Here is a 16,231-nt window from a genome sequence, read left to right on the forward strand (position 1 = left end):
AACAGTCAGCTGGTGCGTATTGTTTAGGTGCACTCATTCATCATTTTATTAGGCAGCCATTCTGCTGATGATGCTGTTGCGGGTTTGGACTGAAGGAATCAGCACTGATGCACTAGTTGAGTCTTTAAAACTAATCAGATGAGAATTTTTAGATTTTATTTCCTCCCTCCTGGAAGGTCACCAGTTTAACGCTTGTCTTTTGTGTTCTGACTTTTGTGCAGACTTCCAGACTCTGATAAATGAGCTGATGACCCCTGATAAAAGATGAGAGTGATAACACAAAGTGGTTTTCTCTTTTATTGATCCTGAGGCTCATAGATGTTGTTTCCAATTCTAAATTTTATGATCTTAGAGTTCTTTAAATGGAGCTGGACATACATTCATGCTTGATGCAGGAAGTTTGTGGGTGCAGGGCTTACATCAGAATCCTTTCATTAGTTTTGCCTTGTTTTAATGAGTCCAGATCCGTGGCAGTTATGGTACAGGATCCAGGTTTTCTCCAGCTGCTGTGTCAGAGTGGGGGTGGGACTGCACTGCAGAGAGAGAGAAAGATAGAGAGAGAGAGATAGAGAGAGAGAACCAACTAGCAACGAAAAGGAAAGGCAAGAGGGGAAGTGAGGAAGCCGGTCTGCTCACAACCTGCATTCAGACACTGTGGCAAACTCCACTGAGGTAACTACATGACTGGATATGATAATATTGTTTTAACATGTTTGTGTCCCTGATCTTGCATGTGCTCTCTGAGATTTAAGGTCACCCTTTTTCAATTTAAATGTTTAAAGGCTTGCTGCTTAACGTGTCAATGTGGCATTTTTCCTGATTGTCCCGAAGATTCAAATTATGCTTCTGAATTTAAAAGGTGAATTATCCACATTTGGAGGCAGATGGCATAGTTCCCAGGCGTGTGTCTGAGTCACATGGAGGATAAGGCTGTCAGAAACAGTGTGATATTTATAATCTGACTCGCTTTGTTTATGCAGCTCTGTTATGTCTGTGTTCCTTCTGCACAAAATGGCATCCTGGTTGAGGAGGATGCAGGAGGTGGCACTGATTAATACACCTTTGTGAGGGTGTCCAGCACAAGTTCATTTCCCATGCTGATATACTTCAGTTCTAACTTCTCTCTTTTACTTCCATCACTGCTGATTCCTAAAATCATACCAGTTAGTTTCCATCTACTCACGTGATGCAGATTCTGCCTGTTTGGATCATCTACAGATTACTTTAACTGCATGTGCTTTAATTGCACATAAAGCTAAATCCACAGCAGGCAGTTTGTAGTTTGGGGTTTATAATTGAGTGCAAATGTTGATCTATTTATAAGTAACCTTTTCTGACTGTCCAGTTTTCTCTTTTGCAATATTCTTCTCAAGTCGTGACAGATTTCTGTCCATTTGTGTTAATGGTCACGTTGCATGCGTTCATCACAAAATCTTAAACATTTTGCTGGCTTTAGGCCAAAACCTCCTATCTCATACCACCACTTTCCAAGGAATGGGAAAAACAGTGTATTTTACCCAACATTGATTGATGGTAGTTTGCATCTTTTTGACATTTTTATTGGTTTAAAATGTGTAAAACCCACTGACAGATGTAAAGAGTGACCAGTTGCACTGATTTATGGAAAAAAAATGAAATACAAGGTTTGCCCCGACGCCAGCGATTTGAAGGTGAAATATTTTTTGCATGCTTTTATTAACCCCCATCTTCACACTCACCTCTCTCTCCTTTTTGCTCTCCCTCAACCCCTGCACTAGTATCTATTAGTTGCCATGACAACTGTCTGATCTCCTTTTTTCCTTCTCCATCCATTTGAGTGCCCTTCTTGTCACCCAATTGCTCGCCACCCACCCAGACACAGTCCAGACAGTCTCCTCTGTCTCCCTCCTTCCTCCTCCACTTTCACCTTTTCGCCTGTTTTGCAACCACACCCTCCATCTCCGCTACCTCTCCCCCATCCTCCCCCCATGGCATATAACTCTTTCCAGCCGTCTCCTCCCAGCTTTAGGTGTTGCTTCACCTTTTTGAATTATTTATGTGATGTCACTGGTTACCTTGGTAACACATCATCAGTAGGCCCATGATGACCTTGTCGCTGATGGTGTGTTAGTGCAACATATGATAAAACTGCTGTTATCATATATGATGGTACATTTAATTTCTACTCTCTGATGGATGAGCCTCTGCTGTTCTCTAATCATGATGAGTGTGTGGACAGAGGGGTGCTACAGTGTGCATGTTCCTAAATGTTTTATTGATCCGTCTGGAGAACCACTTTAGAGGCCTCAGGGGTAAACCAGGAAGAGGATTACAAGCTTTAAGATGAGTGTATGGTGACTGGTACTGACAAGCTGATGGTTGTAAATGTATTTTTTCTTAAAATTTTGTTAAGTCCTGTTTGTAAACCTAGTGACTAAAGGAAGGAAATTTGTGTTTGGTAGATTATTTCTTTGTTGTAACAATGCTTCTTGGTAAACAACCGATGGAAAGCCTGTTTATTTTCCTTTTAAATTGAGCCACATTTGTAAGGAACATGCATTTCTGGGATGAGCAGCAGAGCTGAGGATGTGGGCTGCACTCATGAAAAATCTTCTCTGCCAATGCCAGCACTAGGGGGGCAGAACTTTCTGTCTAAATCCAAAATTCAGTCACTGTTTTCACATTTACAGCAACCTTATTCCAACATATCTAGAGTGTGAGCCACTGTTCATGAAACTACTTCTAAAATGGGTGTATACATAATTTAATCCTGTATTAGACCTCTGACTTTTTTGCTTAGTCTGTAATGCTTGCAATGTGGTTATTTCATTAAAATTTAAGTGCTAGACTTTGAAAATGAATAAAGTTGAATTTAAGTATGAACTCTAAAATGTTTATTGTCATATTACATCATTTCTGTTTTAACAGACACATTGGTTGTCTGCAAAAGGGAGGGGCCGTCTGTGATCAGCAGCCAAACTTATTCAGGTTACTGTCATCCAATTTTTACACAGATAAGGTCTCACTGAGCTGAATCAGTACTTAAATAATACTGTCTTTCAAAAGCTGGAAATTCGCAGCTTCACTAAAGTTGCTTTTTCCCCAAGACCTTTATATTGTAGTCCAGGGTTCACCAGACTGTCCAAACTCATCATGCTGCACCTTCAAACTGTTCCTCTGTGAGCACTTATTGAATATCATGCATTAAACCCATCTAACTCTGTCTTTTCAGTGACAAATGAGCCTTCAAATAGTAAAAAAAAAGTGGGTTGTTTTGTGTTACATTAACTGGAGAAATGCTGCTTTCTAAGGAATACATCCCTTATGAAATCACTGGCCCCAATAAAACAGAAACAAGGGGAGGTTTGTCGACTATTTACTCCTCAGCAGCGTTGTATGCAAAGCAGCTGCTCAGCTCCCAACAGAGAGCCCATTAGTATTCAAACACAGGCCTCTGCAGTGATCAGCACACATGCAGGGGGCTGGAGTGTGTTCATTTTCATACTTTGTATTCATACCTCTCTGGTTATCAGTATTCTGCTCACTGACTACAGTGGAGAGCTTTTGTGTCCTGCAGATGCTAATTCATGCTCACCTTTTTTAAGGTGTGAAGTGATTTAGAGCAGATTCTGCACATTCCTGTGAAAAGGGATACCCAGTGCATGATCAGATGGTGACATTTACCTGCATACAGATCAGTCAGTATATTAAAAAGTGTTGAAAATGTTTCTGCAGAGGTTGTATCAGATATTGCAAAGTGCAGATACATTATACACACCGTGATCTGTGGGAGGCAAGAAGCAGACTCACATTATGCTGAGCTATTTTCCTGGAAATGCAATCAATAGTGTGCAAATATAAATGCTTATTCAAGCACAGAGTTGTTGTAACCCTATCAAAATGGAAAAAAGACAGAGAATTCTATTATAATCCGAGTCCAGATCCTCAGAGCCCAATCAATGTGATTCATATAATAAGCAAACAAACAACAGTTAGTCATCCCCTTGTTCATCTTTTGCTGCAGAATCATGAAAACATGGGTTCCCTCTGGGTGTGGTGCAGTCATAGCAGCCATGCTAGGAAGGAAAAGCCAGCTCTCCAGTCTGCAGACATAACAGACGAGAGTTCACGTAGAGGGAGAAGAGATTTTGCAGCTCTGCAGAGGTGTTAAAGAGAGCTGAAGGCTGTTTTTGAAATCAGTCCAGGTTTGGGTAGGAGAGAAGCGTGTCTGAGGAGTTTTTTGCTTTCTGTTGCTCTTGACTTCTGTGTGTTTTTTAGTAATTTGTTTGCAGCCTGCAGGTCCTTATCTCTCATACTTTCCCTGCAGTTATCAATGTGTGTATCTTTGTATTTGTGCATCTTTGAACAGACGTGAAGAATAATCCCCTGACTGCACTGGCTTTAAAATGAATTATTAAATGCATCATGTTGCTTTTTTGTTCATTTGTGTGATCACCTCAGGGAGCTTTCAATAGACGAGCAATGTTTAAATGCATCTGATGATTATTAATGATGTTAATTCCTTCAGATCTCCTCGGTTCCAATCAGTTTTTAGAGGACAAACACATCTCCAGTCAACAGTTTAAAGCACTCTGTCGCAAAAATACACATAGTATATATATTAACACAAGAACATTCACTGTGTCTAACCCTCAAGCAGCTTATATACTCCACTGATTTACTGCAAGGCTGAACTCAGTTGCTGCACTTCAGACACCAGTTTACCCATGATCCTTTGTTATTTGAAATCTCTCACTTCCCAAAAAAGAATGAGAGGCCTTTTAGAGGACAGAGAGAAATCTGAAGGTTTTTTGAGAGATAAAAGTGCACAAACTGCAGCATTTGAAAGGAACATTTTTGTCTCTCTTCCCATTGCAATAAGTGTGCTTTTGGTAATTCTCACAGTTATGGCTGTCATAGGATTGGAGTTGTTGTGAAGTGGTAACACTCAGACAAAGAGACTCTTCAATAGAAAAAAGGAAACAAGCGAGAGAGGCGTAGGCAGCTTTTGTCGATTTTCAGTGCTTTATATCAGCGTTAGATTTACCTCTCATCCAGGAATAATAGACACTCAAAATATGGAAGCCAATAAGAAACATTTCAAGTTGTTTGGAAGAAGTTGAAAGTAAAGGTGCATCATAAAAGATATGTAAAACATTGATTCCAACCTGGGTCCAGGCAAACCTAAGGGGGTGCCAAAGATCTCAGGGGAGGGGGGGGGCCCTCTCTGCTAGAACGTTGTCAAAATTAGATGTGCATATATTTGACTACAGTCCAGATCAGAAACTGTATGAAAGTGTGTTAGGGCCATCCTGAAAGATTAAAGATAAGAGGATCTGTTCATTTTTGAGAAAAAATTCAATATTTTTGTCATACTTTTACAGGAAATAGAAATCAGAATTTTGAAGTCAAAGAAGTTGTGTATTTGCTAGTTTAAAATGTTGTATTTTGACAACAAAAACTGAAATGTGTAAGGTTTTTAATGACAAAAATCTCGACAGTGTAAGGTAAAAAATTTACAAAGTCTAAAATGGCTTTTTTTTTTTTGTAAATTTCCAAATTTTTAAACTTGAAAAAAAAAAAAAGGTTTGATGATATTCTCAAAAATTAGCAAATTATCTTATCTTTTCTAATCTTATTTTTTAAAGTGGCACTTATACAGCATGGTTATAAAGAAAAATTTTATGTAAACATCATTAAGCAATAACAAGGGTATAAAGGCAAACTATATTGGAGTTTTGTCAATGAAAACTATCCAAATTGATGTTTCATTTTTCCAAGTGAGTCCTGGGGTGCTTAACTTCTTTTTAGATACGAGCAGGGTGGCCTTAAGGAAAATATTTTTGAAACAATCGATGTAAAACGATGTTTTACATCAGTAAAATTTCCATATATTCAAGATTCATCTGTTACAAAGTGAAAACATTTCAAAGTTTTTTGTTTTAATCTTGATGACTAAGGCTTACAGCTCAAGAAAATCAAAATTCCACTATCCCAAAATATTTGAATATTGTGGCTTGTTTCCTGAGCCTTCATTCTCTCACTCTGGTTCACTACACACAACCACAATCATGGGAAAGACTGCTGACTTAGCAAGTGGAGGACGACTATTAACATCCTCCACAAGGAGGGTAAGCCAGAGAAGGTCACTGCTGAAGGGGCAGGCTCTTCTCAGAAGCTGTATTTTAGCATATTTAAGAACTTAGAGAGCTTCAATAGGAGTGGACTGAGGCTGGAGTCAGTGGGTCAAGAGCCACCACACACAGACAGGTCCAGGAAATGGTCCAAAAGTGACGTGTTCCTAGTGGCGAGTCACTCCTGTACTACAGACGTCATCAGCTTCTCAAATGAGCTAAGGAGAAAAATATCTAGACTGTTGCTCAGTGGTCTTAAGTCTTGTTTTCACATGAAACTAAAATTTAAATTTCATTTGGAAATCAAGCTCCCAGACTGGAGGAAGATCAGAAGAAGTCCGGTGTTTTAAGTTTCCACAGTCAGTGATGGTTTGAGATGCCATGTCATCTGCTGCTGTTGGCCCACTCTGCTTTATCAAGTCCAGAGTCCACGCTGTCAGAGGTCTACCAGGAGATTTTAGAGCCCTTCATGCTTCCATCCACTGAGGAGATTTATGGAGATGCTGATTTCCTTTTCCAGCAGGACTTGGCACCTGCCTACAGTGAAACAAGAACTACCAAGACTGGTTTGCTGACTGTTGTATTACTGTGTTTGATTGGCCAGCCACCTGAACCCCGTAGAGAATCTGGAGAAATGTGGAGAGGAAGATGAGAGACACCAGACTCAACAATACAGACGAGCAGAAGGCTGCTATGAGAGCAACCTGGGCTTCATAACACCCCAGCAGTGCCACAGGCTGATTGGCTCCATGCCATGTTGCAAAGAGGCAGTCATTCATGCAAAATGAGCTCTAACTAATTACTGAGTACATATGGAAGCTTTACTTCTTGAATTAAATCACAGGGAAAGAAGAACTTTTCCATGATATTCTCATTTTTTGAGATGCATCTGTAAATGAGAAGAGAGAGTAGTGAATAAAACATGACCTTATGAGGACTTTTGGTATCTCTGTGCACACATCAAGTCATGATAAATATGTTGAAACACATTTTATTTGATTGTATCAAAGATGGAGCAAATAGTTTCCCCATCTGTGCACGAGAGAGACCACATTAATGCTCATGCTTTGTAGATACAGTACATGAAATCAATACTACTGCTTTGAACAGGAGGATGGGTTTATAGAATTAGAAAGACTGCAAGAGCAGAAGGCTCTCTAATTCATTCTTTAATATGACAGAGTTCATTCTCCTTCTTTGCCTTCTCCCTCTTTCTCCTCCATCTGCCAACCTTAATCTCTATTCACTATCCCTTCCATGTCCTCTGTGGATATCTTATAACTGACTTGCATCAGTAAAAATATGCCTGCTACAGTTAGTTGTTGTTTTGCTTATGTTTTGGATAGCCTGATGCTTTTTCTTTTTGTACAGTCTGCTGTGCTCATGGTTTGAGATACTCCTCTTGCTCTCTTTCTGTCTTCCTCAATTGTGATTTAGCATACAGGCATGGTTCCAGATCATTTGTATTAGCCTTTAGCTTGTCTGACAATCTCATTAGACAGCAAAAGCCTGATCTATGGAAACAATCCAATAATCCTCTTTCCTTTCCATCTCTGTTTTCACACAGAAACTGGACACATAGACCCAGTCCTCATCGAGCGCTACAACACCCCTGGCTTCATCGGGTGCCTGTCCAGGGTGCAGTTCAACGGAGTTGCCCCTCTCAAATCTGCACTGCGAACAGTCGCACAAGCGCAGGCCACAACCGCAGCCGGACAGACGGACAGACCACCAGCAGCCACAGCGCCGGTGTCATACCAGGGCAAACTTGTTGAGTCCAACTGTGGGGCGTCACCTCTTACCATTCCACCCATGTCTGCTGCAACGGATCCGTGGCATCTGGACAACACAGGTACAGATGACTGCAAGTCATCTTAGGGTGCTGCTGTGAGCCTGTTTTCCTTTAACACATTTTTGCAGATAAAATGTGTTAATTGACCTTGCAAAGCAGATGGATTGGCCAGACTCCATCCTGCAATGCTGCAAGCGGGTATGTTTGTTTGCAGTCAAATAATGACCGGACCAATAAGCAACAAGAACAAGGCAGTATCTTCAGGCTTGGTGTAGTTATACTGCAAGCTTGTAAACAATGGCAGTCAGTGTAGAGATTAGCATTGCTTTGGCAAGAGTTTCATTTATCAACAGCTCCACTGACTTTGTATGGACAGTGGCTTGTCAGGCTTGAGTTAAATGCGGTTCGATTTTTTGCTCTGATTGACCCATAATAAATGAAATGACAGACAAAACATTCAACCAATCACCTTCATTGGATATGAATTGACCTGACATCCTTCTTTTCTCAGCATGCAATCTAACCTCTAAGCCAGCCTGTGCCCATGTCATTCATTTCTTCAAGGGTATTTACAATTACAGATAATCTTCTTAATCCTCAAAACACTGACAGACTCTGTCAAGAATAGCTGAATAGCTAAAAATGTTTTCTGGGATGATTCACTCAAGTATAGCTTTCTCGTATTCATCCACCACTGTGCACATACGTACACAATCCGGCCTCGGTGCATTTGTGTCTAATGTTGCATCTGTTGTATCCGAGGATGCAGCAATTTCCTCCGGCCTGGTGCCAACAGCGCCTTAGGGAGCATCAGGATATTGGAGTTCAATCAGGTCTATTGATTTTCCCCCCAGGTCCAAACTCACCGTCAGCTCTACACCATCCTTCCATGTAAATGATTGGCATTTATCCTGCTCTGTTTGTCCTATAGATAGAGCTGATATTTAATTCATGCAGCCCTCTTCCAATCTTTCACTTCTAAATGACCATCGTCTGTCTTTCACTGTTTTTTTTATGTTCTCCTCTCCCTTTTCTCCCATCTTTCCTAATACTCTTCACTTCTTTGCATTTTATCCAAGCACATTCAGGATGCTGGCAGACCAGTATGAGTCACGTTTCCCTATGCTCCCTCTATTGTATCTGTTTTTCTCCCTGTTTAGCCTCCTCTTCTTCTTCTTACTCATGCTTTTCACTTCCCTGGAGAGCCATGAAGTCAGCAGCAGAAATAGCTGACAGTTCACTGCAGAGTGAGGATGTTCAAGTTCTTATACAGGTTGTTCTAGATCTATCCATGCTTTCAAACATATACTGAGATGCAAGGAAAGTACAGCAACTGAACGTCAGAACAAGCTGTGTATAATATTATTTCTTCTCTCTTTTACTGCTGAAAGTAACATGTTTTGTTTTGTCTGTTGGTGTTTTGCATTTTGTTCCCATGTTTGGTGTTTTTGTCCACAGATTACTCAAAAAACTAAAATGATTTTATCTTCCTACTGTGCTCTGATGCAGAGTTCCCCTTCAATGAGGAGAGAGTGATTCCTGATGGAGTCAACAGAGACTCAGCCATCATAGGAGGTAAAATAAAAAATAACAACAACTTAATATGGAGGCATGAAAAAATCAAGTTGTGGTCACTGTTTATTTGTTGTAGCCTTATTGCAATAGTTCAAGTTTAGCTAAAGCTTCAGTCATATTAAAAATGAAGTCATGGCAATTTTTTGTTCACCATGAAACAGGACGTTTTTCCAGCATCTTAGAGCCATGAATCTTCAAACATTTTTGAATGTGAAAAGGAGAATTTTAGAAAATTCTGCAAAATCCAATGGGTCCTTATTGAATGAAGCCCTCAGAGGGGGATAATCTGATCCAGACAAAAACTCACAGGACAAGGCCGTGCTGGCCTTCCTTACTAAAGGAAGTTATCGTGCCTTAAACATACGGGGTGCAGACTTCCTGACATTAAAAACTAAATTTGAGTGGATAGGGGTTTAGGGCTATTACAGAACAAGAAAAACTGGCTGGTTGAAATGTGTTTCTGTATGTTTCCTCAGAGCGCTGTTTTCATGCATTTTTATTCCACTCTGCTAAGATTCATGGTTCTACCAGCATTTTAAGAATCTAAAAAATTACTTCCTGTTTCATGGCGAACAAAAAAATCACCATGACTGTTTTTGACTGGAGTGTAAGCTTACTTGAACCTTTTGTCAGTTGATAAAAGGCTACAACAAACAGGTTGTTTGTCTTTGTAATGTGTCATCAACTTTTCTTTCTCCTCACCTTTCTCATTTCACCATTGGGTCATTGTGAGGAAATGTTGTTTCAGTTTGATCAGTTTTCAACAGATGATTTTTCTAAAACCATTGGATTGGGGCTGCAAAGTAGTATTTTAAGAACGAGTAGCTACAGCAACCAGAAATTATTATTGAAAAAATTTAGAAGAGTTTCTCCAATCTCAGCCACTGAAGATTGTAACTCCTTCATAGTCGTTAAAAGTTTCTTGTTGGCCTCTCTCACTAGTCTCCTGCACGGTCACTGGATCAGGCCATGTGAGGACATCTGATCCAGGCAGATTTATGTGCCATATTCCTTCCAGTACCTTGGAAATCCTTTTGTATCCATCCCCTGACTTGTGCTTTTCAACAACATTTTCTCTGAGTGTTCCTTTGTCTTCATGGTGTAATGGTAGGCAGGAATACTGATTAACAAGTGGCTGGACCTTCCAGACACTGGTGTCTTTATATTACAATTACATTCACTGCGCTCAGGTGATCCCCATTTCACTAACTGTGAGACTACTAGCACCAATCAGCTGGACCTCTGTTGAATTAGGTCAGTCACTTTAACCCTTAGGCGTCCCCTTAAACAACTACACACATACTGTATGCCCCTAGGGGACATTTTCTGCACCTACTTTAAATGTTAATATTTAAAATTTGTGTTTTTTTTAATGTTTTGTTTTGTTTTTTGTAATCACCTCCAGTTCTGATCATGACATAGCAAATTTTTGATTTTCAGATTTTATGTTTTTAACCCTTTAAATGCCAGTTTGTTTAATTTTTAATTCAGCAGAATGAGATATTTTCCATGTAAAGATGCTGAGTGGATTTTTTTTTTTTTAATTATTATCAAAGATGGTCACAAGTCATCAATTACCACCAACATCAAGTTTAATGCATTTTCATTTTCTGTGCAGTGTCCAGAAATTGGTGGAAATTCTGCAAAAGATGGACCCCTAAGAAATATTTTGACCCCTACTTTATATGGTTATATTCATAATTTGTTTTTGTTTTTTTTTTAATTGATTTATTTATTTTTTGTAATCATCTCCACTTCATGACATCGTTTGAAATACCTGATACTCTTCACTTTTGACTTCCTGTTTGGAGATTTCATAGATCTGCAGCATATCACCAACAAAGCATGTTGGAGTGGCGCTTCAGACATGCAATTTCTCATATCTAACATGCAAAACCTAAGTTTATATTCATATCAACACCCAAAGACAATTTTTATTTTATTTTTTATGCCTTATTTTATAGAGCTATGAAAAAAAATCCCACTGTAAGTGTGTTTAAGTACCCTACGGATACATGCTTGGCCCTAAATGGGTAATGGCGTCATCTAGTGGTTGGTAGTAAAAACTGCAAGTATAAGGTTCCCATTCAAAATTGCATCACAGATAATGGTGGTAACAGTGATACATGGTTTTGCAAATTTGCAATCAAAATAAGCAGTTATAATGGTTCAAATGGGAAAGTCTTTTCCCCAAGGGATATATACCTGAGTATTTTTCCTATGCACCAAACAGGTCAATGTAATGATTTGGCTTGAAAAATGCACATCTATGTGCGGTTTCATGCCAATCGCATCAACAGAACACAAATTGATTCTAGAATTCCAAAACAGAATGCAAAGAATGTGCCAAAGTATACCTAATAGTTAAAGGGGGGTGAATATTTATGCAGTCACTTATTTCACAACATGTATTTTTGTTTAATTGCCATTACTTTGTAGAAGTCTGTTTTCCCCTTGACATTAAAGAGGTATTATTGTACATTTTTGTCAATAAAAAGACAAATTATATTGGCCATGATTGTTTAATAAAATCAATAAAAAAGTAAAACATCCAAGAGTGTGAATACTTTTATAGGTACTGTAAATGCGCCAAAATCTGTTGTGTTTTATTTGATAGTCTTTTAAGTGTCAGAAAGCATCCAGCTGTTTGAGCCAATGGTTTAAAGTACTCAATAACACCAGTGGCTGTCTATGTCCTCTGCAGGTATCATTGCTGTGGTGATCTTCACCATCTTATGCACGCTGGTGTTCCTGATTCGCTACATGTTCCGTCACAAAGGCACCTACCACACCCACGAATCCAAGAGCAGCAGGGAGTCTGCAGGAGAGTCAGCAGACACGGCCATCATTGGCACAGACAACCCAGAAACCATCGACGAATCAAAGAAGGAGTGGTTCATCTAGCAGCCAATGAGAGAACTCTGATTGGACCACCCGTTGGTTTAATGCAATGGCCAATCAAGGGAAAGGTGAAGGAGAGGTCTTTCAATAAGGACAATAATCTCCCAGGGAGAGCGGGAATGTGCGAAAGACATGTACAGAAATGTTTTGTTTGTTTGATTTGTATTTTTATATATCCAGAGTATTAGAGTGAGAAGAGGGACGGTGATGCAGCGGTGCACAGCTGTGAAGCACTGTACACTAACCGGCATATCCTCCTCTGTATTGTCTTGGCAGATTTCAGGAGTCATTTGGGTACTGATAATGACTGTACTTACCGGGTCATATGATGGCACTAATTTGTTGTGTTTTTAAATTTATTTTTTGACAAAAATGGAATATCAAAAAAATTATCAAATCAACATGCCAAACTTTTTTTGTTTTGTTTTTTAATTCACTAGGCTGTGGTCGCACCAGCCTGTCAATAATCAGACTGACTGCCACCTCTGCTGTGGTCATACAGAGATGCATACAGATGCCAAACCTCACTTTCTGAATACATTTGTTTCTTTTCTTTAAATTTTTATCCAGAATCTAATATATAAACACTACTAAGAGTACAGATCTATCCTGGATTATTATCAAACTGTATGTGTGTCCATTACATTGTATATGTGTGAAATATGAATTTTTATGTTTAAATATTATGACATGCGATTGTATGGGACAATCCTTCATGAGGATGGGCAGAGAAGGGTTTCTCAGAGCATGATGGGAAATCTTAACACTTCATGGTTTGTTTAATTCAGCATGGCAGCTTTTTTCTTTTCATACTAAACAAGGGAAACCAGGAGCCTTCAGACTCAAGCAGTCAGTTTGTTTTTTTGCCAAACTCTTGAGTCTAACATCTCTGTTAGATCAGCTTGTATTTAACTTTGAGTTGAAGATTTGACTCCATATTTTTACATCTCAGACTATTTAGCCGAGGATTTACTGTGCATGCATGCAACCGTGCATTTATTTTCAGGTTACATGAGTAGAAATTGTTACAGTGGATAAAAGAGATATAGAAAGGACGTTTTGGACAGTCACAATAAGTTGCAGCAACTTCGCAAGTAATATTTATGCACTTAACTCCATGCATTTGAACACTAAAGTTGCAAAGTTTATAAAAGCCTCATGAAATATAATAAATATTTAGGATAGGATGAGACAATTGGCTTACTGATGCATTGTGCCTTTTAAGGTGTTGAGCCAGATCGCCTTGCCCCAGGCAACACAGAAATGCAACAAAAACTTGCTGCATAAATCCTCTTTAATCAAAGCTTTCAGGTCTTATTATTTCCTCTGATTTAACTGGTGCTTTTTTAATTAACGGATAAATTCAGAATCCTGTTCATCAGTTTAGAAGGCAGACACTTTTTGCAGCATAACTGTGCAGCTTCTGCAGCAAAAGCCCTGACCAAGAGGAGAGCTGTAAGATGCACAATACATAGCAAGTGCATAGCCACCCTCTGTGACGCACAAACATGCACAATAAAGCATGAGTCAAGGTTGTTCTTTCAATTCCAGTGAGGAGGCTGCAGGTTTGCTGCAGCCATTCACCATGCATTTAAGCTTATACAGTATACAGTCTAATCTTTTTTGTCTTTGTTTCTGACGTTTACGTACCATAGCATTTACTGAACAAGGTGTTTGAGTTGAAAGCCAGCTGCCAACTTTGACATCGCTTTGTGAAGTTCATTTCTGTATGTCTGTTTGGTCAAATTAATGCCATGCTATGGATGAGTGCAAGCTGACATGAGAGATATTTGTCTGAAATCTCAGCCTGCCTTCTGCTGCAGCCTCAAAGACTCTGTCCAAACTTCACATCCATGAAGGCAAAACCTGTGACTCTCCTTTTTTAATGATTACTTTACCAAGACGATATATAATTCTGCACACCTGCCCTTGACTTGTCATTTAATTATAACCATTTATCAGCTCAACAAACCAAAACCCACATTTTTGCTTTGAGTTTTGAGGTCAATAAAGAGTGTTTGATCTTTGACATCCGTGTGGTCTGCATTTGCAGAGGTTTATTTTATATCATAGCATTTTGAGCACATATTATAGAGGTAAAAGAGTTCCATGAGAGATCAGGGAGTATAAGAATGGTCTGTATGAGGTAATAGACTGCCCTCTTGTGGACAGATAGTGCATTCATGCATTGTTTGGTGGAAATACCAGTATTCCATTTCATTTTTGTTTGTTCTGATGATGATAAGTTTACAATTTTTCACAAAAAAATACATTTACAGTTTCATTGCATTCCATTCCAAGAAAGAAGTAGGGAGATGAAACAATCTTATTTCACCTGCTCCTCACTCAAAATACAAATGTTTTACAGTTTGTCTGCCAATTTACAGAGAGAAACCACTAAAGTAACATTCAAACAAGATACCAAAACAGTTTTAGGGACTTCAACTCCACCTACCCTCTATAGTAAAATAAGGCAACAGAGCAACACACTAGCTGCTATTTTCATGAAGTGTAATAATTTTAATAATAATCTTGTCTTTGTAGTACAGTTGAACTAACATGTTGTTATTTTCATGCCAGAAATGGCATGTTTTATTTAACAACACAGGAAAAACACCTCTAAAGTAACACCAGTGAAATAAGTCTAATATTCCTTATCATCTAATAGTTTTCACTACATAACTCTAAATTTAACAATTAGCATAAAAATTTGAAGAAGTGGGAGCACCTACTAAAGGTGAATTTCAACAGATAAAAAACATATTTTCAGTTGCATTAAAGACAACCACCATGCTGATTCCATCAACATCCATACAGTGTGTACAGACACTGCTTCTCAGCTGTATTCATTCCTAGCAATACCTGACCATTAACAATAAGAGAGAAAGTCAGAACTAAAATCTGAAATCTAAGGGCCATTTTCTGCTAAATTATGTGATAAACAGCTTTGAATAAAATTCATCTATGTGATGTTGTCACTGGTGTTACAAATCATTATGGTGTTACACATGAGAGAAGTAACACAAGTGATATTTTCCTGAAAAAAGTCATTTTACAGACATTCTGCTAAATGCAATCAAACCACATGTTGATAACCAGGATATACTTAGTCAATAATGTTATTCGGACTATTTGTAATCTATTTTTTTATAATATCCTGACAAAAAAGTAGGTAACACCAGTGACATATAATAAAAGCTTCATATATAAAAATGAAGGGTTAGTTGACTTATCCTGGGCATTTTTCTATAAATTATCAGTAAAGAGCTGCAGGAAGTTAATGGGTATCTTCAGAATTATTTTGATTTCAAAATAAAACCCTTTTTATACAGAATCACCAGTGTCATGACTCTTAAGGACAGCTACTTTCATTATAGAATTTCTAATATTTATTTAAAATTTTGTTGTTTTATGTCTTGAACAATGTATGTCTATGGCCATGCAAAGATTTTTAATGGCAGAAAAATCATTTTGATTTTTAAATCCAGCCCTCAGCACACAGTCACTATTGTTGTGTCTGGTATCTATAGAACTGGTTGAAGTTAAATATCAATAAATGTATAATTGTTTAGATAAGTGGTTGAGATACGGAAAAAAAAGTATTCAGAATGTTTTTTGTTTTTTTTTTTGTTTTTTTTTTAAGTGAAAAAATTAGTAAGGCGACAGAAAAATGCACGTTTCTCCGCATTTGACTCAACAATAGAGAAAAAAAAACGAGAAAAAAGCTTTCAAACCGGAAACATGTAAAATAAATCACTTACGAAGAAGTTAAGCCTACTACTGGGTGTCATAAAACCTTTTAGCTGACGTTAACACAATGACCGGCGCTTTCATTACCCACAATGCATTG

The 16,231-nt window shown here is 38.5% G+C and overlaps 1 protein-coding gene across 1 annotated transcript in view; it reads left to right on the forward strand.

Annotated features, from left to right (window-relative positions):
* Positions 1 to 14,353, forward strand: part of LOC121527281 (contactin-associated protein-like 2) — a 349,243-nt gene extending 334,890 nt beyond the window's left edge. The window contains exons 24-26 of the mRNA XM_041814178.1: positions 7,681 to 7,965; positions 9,415 to 9,480; positions 12,185 to 14,353. Coding sequence (XP_041670112.1) covers positions 7,681 to 7,965; positions 9,415 to 9,480; positions 12,185 to 12,384 — 551 coding nt within the window. The 3' untranslated portion in view covers positions 12,385 to 14,353. The remainder of the gene's footprint in view (positions 1 to 7,680; positions 7,966 to 9,414; positions 9,481 to 12,184) is intronic.
* The last annotated feature ends 1,878 nt before the right edge of the window (positions 14,354 to 16,231 follow it).

The sequence above is a fragment of the Cheilinus undulatus genome, linkage group 19 (genome assembly GCF_018320785.1).
Source record: "Cheilinus undulatus linkage group 19, ASM1832078v1, whole genome shotgun sequence".
In the NCBI taxonomy this organism is placed as follows: domain Eukaryota; kingdom Metazoa; phylum Chordata; class Actinopteri; order Labriformes; family Labridae; genus Cheilinus; species Cheilinus undulatus.